The sequence below is a fragment of the Cyphomyrmex costatus genome, unplaced genomic scaffold (genome assembly GCF_001594065.2).
Source record: "Cyphomyrmex costatus isolate MS0001 unplaced genomic scaffold, Ccosl1.0 scaffold27, whole genome shotgun sequence".
NCBI classification, from domain to species: Eukaryota; Metazoa; Arthropoda; class Insecta; order Hymenoptera; family Formicidae; genus Cyphomyrmex; species Cyphomyrmex costatus.
In genome coordinates, this window is record NW_017276799.1 from 37963 (window position 1) to 51150 (window position 13188).

At 39.2% G+C, this 13188-nt stretch overlaps 2 protein-coding genes across 2 annotated transcripts; one reads left to right on the top strand and one right to left on the bottom strand.

The window, feature by feature from the left end:
* Nucleotides 1-6662: 6662 nt before the first annotated feature.
* On the top strand, nucleotides 6663-8424 carry LOC108774639 (uncharacterized). Its single transcript, XM_018540790.1, has 6 exons — nucleotides 6663-6689; nucleotides 7005-7138; nucleotides 7237-7457; nucleotides 7542-7725; nucleotides 7924-8030; nucleotides 8120-8424. The coding sequence occupies exons 1-6, from the start codon at nucleotides 6663-6665 to the stop codon at nucleotides 8422-8424; spliced, it is 978 nt and encodes a 325-aa protein (XP_018396292.1).
* Nucleotides 8425-9102: 678 nt separating this feature from the next.
* On the bottom strand, nucleotides 9103-11209 carry LOC108774640 (uncharacterized). Its single transcript, XM_018540791.1, has 3 exons — nucleotides 11097-11209; nucleotides 10440-10677; nucleotides 9103-9864 (listed from the first exon to the last, which is right to left on the bottom strand). The coding sequence occupies exons 1-3, from the start codon at nucleotides 11207-11209 to the stop codon at nucleotides 9103-9105; spliced, it is 1113 nt and encodes a 370-aa protein (XP_018396293.1).
* Nucleotides 11210-13188: the final 1979 nt, after the last annotated feature.

The following is a 13188-nucleotide window of genomic DNA, read 5'->3' on the forward strand; positions in this document are numbered from 1 at the left end:
GAGCGAAAAGGCGGCGCGCCGAAGCGCAAGGTGAAAATTGTTGCAGCTCTCAGTTAACCTGTGTTGGTTACCCAGAACCCACCACGTGGAGGTGGCTGCACTTCGGGTTCCTCCCAAGCCCAACCCAACCAACCAACCATATGTCAGGCTTGTTTTAGTCTGAATCTGTATCAAATTTATTGATAAAATCAGATTTTGTACTAAACTTTGGCAGTTGTTGCCTAGATTTCAGTGTAGAGCGTATAAAACGATCACGAGACTGGGGGCCAATAACTTTAGAAGATGCCTCTGTCACCAGTTTGACGGTTCTCTCGACTGCCACGGTGTGATAGGGGAATTCACTAAATTTCCATATCTCTGCAGTGTCTCCCGACAACCCTTTTATGAGCTCTTCGTTAGAAACTGAACGAAGAACTGGTGGAACAGTCAAGGTAATAGTCTTCCAGTTAATCATATCGTAATAATTATTAGCTTTGAAATTCAGCTTTGGCACTTTATTATATCTAACTCATCCATTTACAGTGTCAGTCTCTGCTTCTCTGGCTGCCAGAAGACGGTCAAGGGCCAACTTTCTGACTTCTACCCGTTCGTCAGTCATCATACTAAGGAGAATGTTTTCTGGAAGAGCAAAGAAAGCATTCTGTTGAATGGATGAATCGACAACCTTGCGCAATTTAGCAGGTAAGTATCTCGACCTTTGGATTGCAGCAAAGAGATGGCGCGAGCCATCTTTGATTGAACTGTGGAATCTTATTGAGAACCACAAAGGTGAGTAAACTGTAAGTATGTACTTGACCAAAATCTTTATTTCCTTTGTTGGTTTGTCTGTAGAAATGTATAATCTCAGAATTCTGTTTGCACATGTGAGCCAGCGAGATTTGCACATGTTACCTAGATGCATCGACGCTAAGTCTGAAGAGCATTGACCGGAAATAACAGCTTCTGATATTTTGTAGAGGTAAGCTTGATCTGTGCTAAGTTGGGTCGGATTAATAACCTCAGAAGGTAATTGGCATGATGGAAAACTTTCAAATTTGACGACAGGCAACTTCTCACAATCAGGGAGCAGTTTACCTATGTCGCTAGAGAATGTATTTGGACTCTTTGAGACACCATCTATGTGTTCGAAAAGAGCACGAAATGGAAGTTCGTTGAAATGTAGAAGACAAACAACCCACTGTAATGGCCTACCTATTTTTTCTTCTAGTTTCCGAATGATTCCACCTTTCCAACCTGTGTTCGTGTTGGTGCCATCAGCACCGACAACTTCTAGATGTTCCACATCTACTGAATTGTCTTGTAAATGTTGCCATATAGCTTGCATCTCATCTTCAGCTGACCCGGAAGGAGAGGTGACGTGGCCAAAGTAATGAGAACCAGGTTCCGCTACAAGAGAAATATATTCCTCTTTGACAGTGTCGCGGTAGTACTTTTCACCTTCGCGGACTTGTGTGAGTGTATTGTCTTTGCGGCCGTCAAAATACAGCCCGTATACAGAATCAATACTTTCGGTGTTTTGGAGCTTAATTCCAACACTTTTTTTTGCTCGACTAATCTTGCATTTGTCAGTGACAAAGCTAGCCTGATCCTCTGTCATCAAACCTGCTTTTTTGGCATCCAGAAAGGTAGATGAAACAATCAAGGCCGCTGCTCTGTCACTTAATCCGAATCTTTGGGCAGCTAAAGCAGTGTGTTCTAATAATAGTGTGTTTTGTTCGATTTTAGAGGATGGAAGAGAAAATTCAGCATCAGCATCGTTTTTGGAAGAAGCTATGTGCGACGCACCGACATTGTTGTCGTCTGTGTGAGTGTCTGGTTGATCTGAATGGTCACGTGTTGTAGCTGATACTTTTCTGGTAAGTGTTGATGTTGAATGACGTTTTGAAAGCTTTTCTTTACGTTCATTTCTCTTTGTAATCTTTTTTGTTTCAGGTGGATCAACACTTCCAATGCGACCAATTCTTCTGGTTCTTTGGTCCAAGAGAAATGGTTGTTCAATGATAGGAACTTTCCTTTCCTTTGGACAATTGCATGAAGAAAAAGCCAGAGAATTCAATTGCATGAAGAAAAAGAAATGCATTTACAAGCAGCGATGTCAAATAATTCTGCGGCAGAAGAGACAAAATCGTCTCTTTTAGAGCGCAAACCTATTTGGTTCCTTAAAAACATTTGTTTAAGTGTCAGAAATTTCTTATGGTATGTGGTGAGCATTTGTAGAACTCTGGTGTGTGAGACTATCGGAATAGATGACTTTTTGAAAATATTTTCAACCTTTTTTGCAACTATTTCTGAAACCTCTTTACTCCTAGGTTCATAGTTGTCGCCTCGGAGTCGCCCTATACGAAATCTTTCAAACTGATAACACAAAAGAACATCCTGGTAACTGGGTAGCTTGGACTCAGTGAGATCGTACGGATATATGCCAAACACAGGACATTTCTGTCTAAATTTAAATTTAGATACAGACATGTTGAATTTTTTGTTCTGTTGAGAGAATGTAAGTGATAGCACTCGGCGAAATCAACGACAAGATTGAAGGAACTCGATGAAAGAATATTTGTGTGGGAGACCTGTCCGAACGTGTCGTATGGCGCAGGGGAATGAATGTAAGTGATAGCACTCGGCGAAATCATTCAGGGAGAAGTGTGGCCGCAAGCCGATTTTCACCTTGCGCTGCGGCGCGCCGCCTTTTCGCTCGTATCTCGGGAACGGTTCGTCCTACGGCCATGATCACAAATACCATTTCGGTAGCTAATGACGCGACAAACAACTTTTGTTTTATACATTTTGCCATGAGAGGCGTATTTCAGGCGCTAGGTAGGCAATTTCACGATTTTAGGCAAATTTCCGAAATTTCAAGGCCGGAGTTGGGGTTGAAGATGCAGTCCGATCTCAAAACGAAAAATTGCATTGGAATCAGGAAGTACTAAGGCAACTTTTCCGCACTATTAGAAATCTCGAATCGAAAAAAGTCCGGAATCGACCCACCCTAGTGGTGAAGGGAGGAAGAGAAGTCTGTGGGGGAAAGGAGGTGGTGAAGGAAGGAAGAGAAGTTTGTGGGGTGAAGGAGGAGGTAAAGGGAGGAAGAGAAGTTTGTGGGGTGAAGGAGGAGGTAAAGGGAGGAAGAGAAGTTTGTGGGGTGAAGGAGGAGGTAAAGGGAGGAAGAAGAGTTTGTTCAGAGAAAGAGGAGGTGGTGACTGGAGGAGGAAGAGTTTGTTCAGAGAAAGAGGAGGTGGTGACTGGAGGAGGAAGGGTTTGTTTAGAGAAAGAGGGGGTGGTGACGGGGGAAGGTGAATGGGGTTCTATGAATGGGGGAGGAGTAGGAATCTCATCCAAGGAAAGGGGAGGAAATCTGTCGTGCATTGGGAGAGGGGAAATCGAAGGGGAATCAAGGGGAGTTAGCAGGGGGAATTTGGTGAGGTCTAAGGGGAATTCCGAGGAATCGACAGGGGAGTAGGAGGGTTCCGGATATTGTACTTGTGTAGGTGTGGGTGTACGTGTGCCCGAGCGGAGGGAGGTGTAACAATAACTGACGGACGCGATGTAACGTCTACGGGTAGAGGCGTAGGCGTGTTGTCTACGGGTAGAGGCGTGAGCGTATTGTCTACGGGTAGAGGCGATTGACAGAGCCGCGAACTCCGGCGTCTCTTCGAGTAAGGGCCTCTTGGGCGGGCCTCTCTAGTGGCACCCTGAGTGCGCATTGTAACCCGGAAAAAAGAAAGGTGGCGGCGATCAGTCCCTCACAGTAATGACCTGGTCCACAGCGGAATCTGCTGAAGGCAGGTTTCAAGGGCCTTCGGAGGCCGACGGTCGATCGTGGATGGTCCTGGTGGACTTCGACGAAGCCTCGGAGGCGCACGGTCGGTCGTGGATGGTCCTGGTGGACTTCGATGCACTGATTCTAACCGACCACCAGATCTTGGTCAGTTGACTCGGGCGATGCCTCGGACAACTGACTGTCGACCAAAGAGGTGACTGAGCGAACAAGAGAGGCCGGACAGTAGACTCGGGCTTATCGCCTCGGACTACTGACACGGTGGTGCTGAAGATTACTACTGACGCTGTGCGCTTCCGAGGGCCTCGTATTTATACCCCAAAAGGGCGGGCTTTTTCTTTGTCTGGAAATTTTTGCAACGCTAGCAACTTGTGACATGATTTACGATTTTTCTTAACTCCTATCGATATTGATATCAAGCGTCTTCTAGGAGGAGCTCCGAGAATAAAGGATTTTACGATTTTTGCTAGTCCTATCGAGGTTGATCTTGCGTGTTCTCGGGGAGTTAAGAAAAATAAAGTAATTTACAATTTTTCTTGAGGGTTTTATGCGTAGGAAATTACAGTCGGGACCACGTCCCGCTTTGTTATAGAAAAAATATATGACCAGAAGAGTCGTCGGTTTCCGCGCTTCATTTATTAGATGTCAAATGAACATTGCTGTGGGAAATTCTCTAAGAGTTTTACGATTTGGCACAATGGACATGGCGCCAGTTATTTTTTTAAGCTAGTTTTCTTAGAGTTCCCAGATGATACCTTAGAGTGTTCGTTATCTAATGACCGCTTAGAAATATGTGGTTTCGCAATTTTTATCGCCGTCAGCCCTTTGTACGCAAGTTGTTTTCCTCGTTTTATTTTTCTTTTGAGTGGCATTTATGAGTTTCCCAGCGCGTGGTGTTTACTTAGGCCTCGATTATCAGATATCCGCGCTCGGGCCCTTCTCGTAAATTTCACTCTGGTCATGACGCTGACCAAGATCCTTTGAAAGAAAAGAATCGTGGAGTCTACAGGACGTAACAGTAACATTTTTACATATTTCACATATTGCTGGAGTTATGTATTTACGTTATATCTTTTTTTATAACAATGTCGTTGTTTATAATGTAATATATTCTGACGATATATATTTGAAAATGAAATTTAAAAACAAAAACAGGACATAACACAAATAATTCCATAACATAGATAAGATTACATTCATATTTGACTGTAATTGGTTAATTCAATTACAACTACAACCAGTTACAACTATGCTTACGCAATTGTAGAATGGGCTTAACTGAACATAATATAATGATAGATAATCAACTTACACAGGAAAATAAAATATTCAAATACTGTCCTTGTACTTAATAAAAATGCACGCATTATTTTGAAATAACAATTCTTAATCAATAAATTCTTCAATGACTTGTAAAACCTTAATCAAACATTTCGTCCTCTTCTCTTTTGGAACATCTTCCATTATGGTAGTAATTGTGGCAGACAGTGATTCAAATGCAATATTTTTAGGAAGTGATGGTTTGGTTTGCTTGTGTGATACATTTTCAACAGTATTAGCCATCTTATCCATCATCTGTACAGCTTGTCCGAGGAAACCATCCATGTTATTCTTCTTTCGCTTCGCAAAGTTGTCACATGGAGGTACAACGATTTCCGTATTCGCTTTGGATTTAAACTTTTTGGTTATAGTAGATGTGCCAAATGATTCTGATGTAGATATGCGATCTTTAGAATTTATTTCTTTGGTAGCAGATGGAGAAAAAGGTACGGATTGTATTGGATTTGTTTCAATGGTTTTGTTTATAAGCATTGAGGAAGATGATGACGACGAATATTGACTATGTACAGGTGAAGATATTTCAGATACTGATTGTATAGGAGAATGGCAACTGTTATTAGTATCTGCAGAATAGGACATTAAAATATTGTAAATATTAAAAATCCAAAATATATTCGACATCCCCAATGACATCTGACACTTTTTACCTGCTATAGATTCTGTTAAGTCGATGCTCCAAACTGATTCAAATGGAAAATTGGTGTTTGACTCATCATCAATTGCAGCTGATTCTGTTGATGTTGAAGGTATTTGTATGGAGATAGGTACCTTCATGTTTGAGCGAGTCCTGCATATTGCATAAAAAAATCAGATACACAATTTGAGTTGCACATGAAAAAAGATATAAATATACGTTCAACTTATATTCGAGGCTTGTAATGAGGAATAAGGAAGCTCATTTCCGCATAATAAGCGAAATCGATTCCCTCACTCTCATCTTGATCATTAATTGCACCAGAACCTGAAGGAATATATTCCTTTCGTTTGCGATGGGCTCGCACAAACATTGTACGGAGGTTATCCCAACGTTTCTGCACAGCTTCACCTACAACATAAAGTAATCTTGAATTTAATTTTAATAATTAATAATAAATTAATTTTATTATATTAATTTTAATATTAAAGAAAAATACGAGCGAAACAAAGCAATTTATATTTACAAACCTGATTTTGGTTTGGTCAGGGCAGCGCCCACTTGTTCCCAACAAGATTTTTTATCAACATTTTTATATGTTTTTATATTTTTTGCGTACAGGCATGGATTACTCTGTACAATTTTAATAATTTCGAGGTCGTCCAGATTCATTTTTTGAGAATTCAACAGCTAGATTACTCACTAAATGACACACGCGTAAAATTTCGCACTATTTTTAACCCGCTAAAAACATAGCTACCGAAGCTACATGATTGGTCAGTCGTAAGAAAATCGGTAGTCTGTATCTTAAATGTTGGCTGTTGGCCAACCTTACGGATTCACCGATTACGACTCACAGATAGCCCTTCCGACTCACCGATAGCGTCTTATGACTAAAAGCGAAGATTCAAAATGCAGGATAACAGAGAATCTAGCGAGGTAAATAAATAATAATAATTTTAACCACATTTTGAATAAAATTAATACAAGGAGGGTTCAATTAGAATCATATATATATAAATTGATATAAAAAGGGAGGCTATGAGCCGAAGTTAGGTGTTCGTGTTACTATTAAAACAATCTTGCCATGTAATAAACAAACGTTTCTCTCGACCTTCATTAGAAGAAAGAACTAAACAGACTTAACGACATTTGTTTTATTAAATAATTTTACTACATTTATTTTATATTTGTCTCATATTATTTTTTGTTTTATTTTATTTCAATATTTTCTTATAATTATTATAATTTCAGCTACGATCGTGCTATACCTGTGGGATCTGTGAGTCCATTTATGAGTTAGTGGAAATTGAGACTCATGAATGTGTACAAGGTTACCATCAAATCATCACTGATGAAAATTTATATTTTTATGCAAAAGACGGTAAGTACTAAATAATAAAAAGTACGGAATTAAGTGCAATTAACATTTTATTTAACTGCTATCTTTATTCTTATTTAATGATGACGGTAACATTCGACGCAGAAGTTTGGTCAACGAGGATGAACAGGTTGTGGCCGACAATTCCTGCCACAATGAAAGTGCTCAAAATGCATCCTGGATGAATGAGAAAATTCGTCTGGAGGAGCAGCTTATCTCAGAAGTTCGACAAAGGCCTCCTCTGTGGAATTTCAAACTTCCACTTATAGAACGTGGAATTCGTAGGAAAGAGATACTGTGGGAAGAAATTTCCATAAGACTCAATAGTACTAATTTTTTTTACATTATATGACACATTACTTTTTGACATTAATTACACATTTTAATTAAATATTGTTTTTTTTCTATAGGAATAATGTCAACCAAGGAGTTTAAGAAGAAATGGAAATCTCTCTGTGACTCCTTCAGAGCACATTGTAAAAAGAAGAAGTTGCCGAGTGGATCTGCGGCCTCATCAAGTAGTTCGTGGGTCCATTACAACAGCATGCAATTTCTTTTAGATTCAACTACAAGGCTTGTATGTAACATCACACAGTATGCAATATTTTCATAATTTGGCAATATAGCATTAATATAATACATATATCAATTGTATAAGTAATGTTGTACAATATAAATAATGCTAAAATATCAAATGTCCGCGAAAATCCATAGCAGAAATATTTGTACGATATTTCGGAAATATTTTTGCTGTATTACTAAATACAATATTATGTGATATTTTTGTTACAGAACGACAACGAACGCATTGAACACTGAAGTTCCAGCAACGGATGATACTGAAGCAGTGAATGAAAATTATGAAATGGATACTAACATTTCATCCGACAGATGTGCCAGTAAGTTATCAGGTTCATCTTGTAGGTATTTCAATGGTAATAATGCGAGAAAAAATTGAAAAAATAATTATATATTTTAATTTTTGCAGGAAACAGTTCTACTAGTAAGTGGAGGAGACTTGATGGTGATGATGACCTACAAGACTTGGTGGAAGCTTTGGTGAAACCAGTCACCTTCGACCAACCTCTTCACATAAATGTGGACGTAACAAAATCCGCCACCGGCGCCACCGTAACGGAACTCGCGCGCGAAGATTCTGTTACGCACTTTACAAGATTTATGGAGAGTGAGCTACGAAAAATCGAAGATGAAGATGCACAAAATGAGATCATACGCAATCTATTCGAAGTTCTTTTTGACACTAAACGCGAACTTATGAATAAACATAACTAATTGTATAAATAACGCAAACATAACTAATTTTATAAATAATTCAGCAAACACAGAATATAACTGCGATATTGCAACATCCTGTTATATTGTAGAAATGTTACAATGTTGCTACAATATTGCATTTATATTTTGTTTGCTGGGAATTTTAATTTTAAGTTTTTAATTTTAGTAATTGTAGTTTTGCAATTTTGTATAAATTCAAAAAATAAATTAAATATAATTTGCAATTCCGTATGACTCCAGCTTTCGTATGCAGAATACGAAACATTTCAGCATGAAGTCTCAAACACTCGAAAAATTAATCTAGTGGATAATCTGTGGACAATAATATTAGGTGTAGTAAAAAGAAATCCATTATTTTTCCAATAGATTTCATGCAAAAACGATGGATTTCTTTTTACATCTAATATTTATTTCAGCCAAATGAATACCAATGAGAAAACATATACCATATAATGGTCAAGCTAGATCTTAGATGCTTCTAAAATATATAATTTCGTTTGAATTTACATACTACATATGCAGATTCTTGATGAAATATTTATTTCAGGTACACAGAGGTTTTTTTTTATTTAAATATGAACTGAATTTGACAATAACCATCACAAATTAATTTTGATTATCGATATTGTATTATTTATAATATTTTTATCGTAATATTTTTATTGAATCACTATCTTAAAAACGATTCTCTTGCCATGATACTGCTCCTTCATTGTTAAAATAATCGCAAAATTTGTCCCTAATTGTCATGCACCTGCGAGCACTCATGTTTGATCCGCTTCGAGTTATATCTGTAAATGCACATCCGTTCTCAAAAATTCTTCGCCAAGAGCCATCCCTAAATCCATTTGAGCTATTCGGATCATCTTCATCGACTAAACCTGCGTTCAAATACGTAGCATTGTCTGCATCGCATTTTCGAAGCCAATTGTGCAAGCAAACTGTTGCTTGAATCATTAACATAACATTTTTTGGATTAGCAATTATCGGTTTTCGATATATTCGCCACTGACTTGCTAAAATACCGAAAGTATTCTCAATCATCCTCCGAGTACGACTCAAGCGATAATTATACACAGCTTGCTCTGGTGTGAGTCCATTTTTGCCTGGATAAGGGCGAAGCAAGTATGACTTGAGAGGAAAAGCTTCATCTCCAACAAGGCAATACGGTAATATCCGCCCTCCTTCAATTGCTGCTGGTTTTGGAACATTCATGTGGTCCGAATCGAATTTTTGACCAATCGTGCTGGCTTGAAAAATACCACCATCGCTTTGTCGTCCATAGGCCCCGATATCGACATAACGAAAAATATATTGTGCATCACAAATTGCCAACAATACTACACTGTAAGCCCCTTTATAATTGTAATAACTCGAACCAGCATTATTAGGGCTGTGCGGGCTTGTGCCTCTATGCGCTATGTGTAGCGCTATTTTCTCTTATGAAAGCCTTGTGGCTCAAGTATTAATTGGCTATGCTTGATGCAGCGTGTGATAATGCTCGAAGGACCAGTGTTGGCAAGAAGCAACACGAAAACATAGTTGATAATGATACTTATTTATTCTTATTAAACTCATGCATGTGCATGCTTGACAAGCGTAGAACACAGAAGGTGAACTAGTGCAAACTTAAACGACTATATAATAAGCGTAAAGAAAAATCATGCTGCTGCATGCTTGGACGAAAACGAACTAGGAAGAAGAAGACGGAAGTGGCGAACGAACAGATACGGAAGCGAACGAACGCAAACGAACGCAGAAACGAACGCTGATAAGCGAACGCGGAGGAGAAGGGGAACGCAGGTAGCGCTCTTTTCAGAAGGAGGGAGCGTGGCAAAGCGAGCGAAAATACAAAAGTGTAAACGTGCATAGCGCGTACAAGGGCACTGAAACATTACGAATTATTGTTTTTACCACAATGTATGTATGTACTGCAATATATGTCGTGCATTTTTCATTTTGAAATTGTATTATTAAAATTGATTAAACAATAACTATTAACATTTACGTACTTGAATGATAACATGTTTGCCATCTATGGCTCCGATACAATGAATAAAATTTCTCAACTCTTTAAAGTCCCGAGTGATTTCTATCCACTTTTCTTTTGTTAGTATCGGTGGTAAAACCATAGGATGCAGAACGTTCCAAATTACTGAACATGTTTCGCGTACGATATTACATACTGTCGTTTTCCCCATAAGATATTGGAATGTCATAGATGTCATGGAATCACCAGATGTCAAATACCTGAAATATTGAAGGAATATATATATACAAGGGATATTATACGATAATAATTTTAATAATAATTTAATAATAATAATAATATTATTATAATTATAATTATAATTTAATAATTTTAAAAATTTATACGTTTAAACATTGAAAATGACCTAAGCGAGGTCGAAAAGTCTGTTGTTTATAATTGTCATATTTTATGTTTTATATTTTAGTTCTTTGTCTAACTTTTGTTTGCGTTTATGTTATTATAATTATTGTTTACAATTTTTTAATTCTATGTAACTTTTGATTCCTTGTTTTGTGATAAAATGTTTTCAAAATTATTAAATATTTTATTACTAGATATCTGGCCGTAGCCCTTCTACATATATTATTTAAATCATTGAGCCATACTACTTTTATACTAATTTTAAACATAAACTTACCTCAACGTTAGTGCCAAACGTTCTGCAGGTGTTATAGCCTCTCTTATAAAATCTTGCTTTTGCAAATGAGGGCCAACAACAGATAATAAAGCTTCTAATTGCGTTGCAAACATTCTAAAGTAATTATGAAAGCGAATATCTTCCAAATGCAACTTAGGTAATGAGGCATGATAGAAACCATGCTGAGAACGTATTTGAAAGAGTGGTGCTATCCAATGCTGTTTTTTTTTTCTTGTATGGTTTCTTTCTTGCATTTTTTCTTAAAACCGCAATAAGTACTGCAGCAATGCTTCGTCGTCTAATCTGTTGTAATACTATTTGCGATACTACATTTGCGCATACATTTGCTAAATGTTCGTCACTCAAATCACCCTCCATTTTAAGTATTAAATTAATTATATTTTTCTAATTCTTCAATTCTTGAAAAAAATAACTATCTCAATCACAATATATATGTTGTGACGTGACATTTTGTCAGTCACCCGGAAGAGCAGCAGAACGCGAGATCCTGGGTCCTTCAGGGTCAACGGGCGAGCGCACAGGCGAATGTGCGACATTATTAATTATTTTATGGCTTTTGGCGATTATTGTGTTACTTATTTTGTTATTCTCTTTTTGCGATTATCGTATTATTTTCTTTGTTTTCTTTTTCTTGTCGCTATTTAGTTAAGTTTTAGCTAACGTTAAGACGATCCTGAGCCCGGATTTCATTATTAATTACGATCAAAGCCGGTGGCTATTTAGTCTCTCTGTGTTTGACCGCCTCACCCATCACGAGAAGAAAGAAGACGTCGCCTGCTGCGAGGGAGACATTACGGTCAGAGGAATTTGACTGAAATCACGGAAAGAGCGGTACACGCAGGTCGTATTATTTCATATTTGTTACTGTAATGCCGCCGTTCTTCTGTGAATTATCGCACGATTATTGCAGACGCCTCGGAGAGAGACGTCAGCCGGGAACGGATCGACAGGCAGGACCTCCGCCGAGGCGCCGTAACCCATAGAGATCACGGGAAGATCCTCGAGCGACCAGAAAGCATTTTCCGCCTTTTTGGAAAAGCGCGCCACAGCGCCAAAAGGGTCCGCGACACGCAAGGACCCGCGGGATTCGTCGCGGGGTCACGCGGTCGCGGCGAACCAATTAGAAAGAGCAGAGGCCGGTAAGAGAGGGCCGGACGACCTGCGTGAATCCGCGAGTACTTCCGATCGGCACTTGAGCAGTGACTGGCCCTGACGAAGGACGCAGGATCTCGCCGAGCTTAATTGACGCATCGAGAACATTCCTGGTGGCGAGCACTGCTGTCGGCTCTCGCGCGAATCTCGGAAGCTGCTGAGGAGGAAAATCTTGGTGAGGCGAGCGTTATTCATCGTATTGTAAAGCCACCGATCGCGTATTATTTTGTGAGCGTCTCGAGCGAGTCGCGTGTGTGAGTCCCGCGGGTTTGATTCGGCCGAAGTTGTACCGGCAAAGACTAACGCCATTGTTATTATCGATACCCACAGGCCGTTCGCTCGAAGTAAGGAAATTACATGCTCAGAGTTATCGTTATTGCTCGCCCGTGTCACTGCCAAGTCATATCGTTCGTATTACGTGTTGAGATTCCGGTTTGTTTAAGAATTAGAGTCGAGCCGCGTGTCACCGCTCAGCATTAGGCTGTCGGTTGCGGGAAGTTTCGAGAGTCGGACCTTTCTAAGTACCGTCGACGACGACCCTGAGATCGTCTCTTCTGTAATAAAGTAAACTCGTCGTCGACGCGCGACCGCGGAATTCTGTAGATTATGGCAACTCATGTATCGACGCGTATTAAATAAATAGGAAACTCTTTGTTATTGTTAATATTAATTGCTGTATAATTATTTCTGTCTGCCTCTACCTCGTTCTCCGACATTGTTCCCCGCACATCGCGAACCACCCCCTCTACCAATTTTGTTGGCTGAGCTAGCTGAGCCTGTCCGTCGCGAATTCCGTTGCTCTGTAATTTCTTTGTCCGAGCGTAACATCTTAATATTTAGTGCGAAGAGTGGCACGCTCTCTCGTGCCTGGCGCCCAACGAAAATTAGTACGGCTCGAATATCGTAGCATATAAAATTT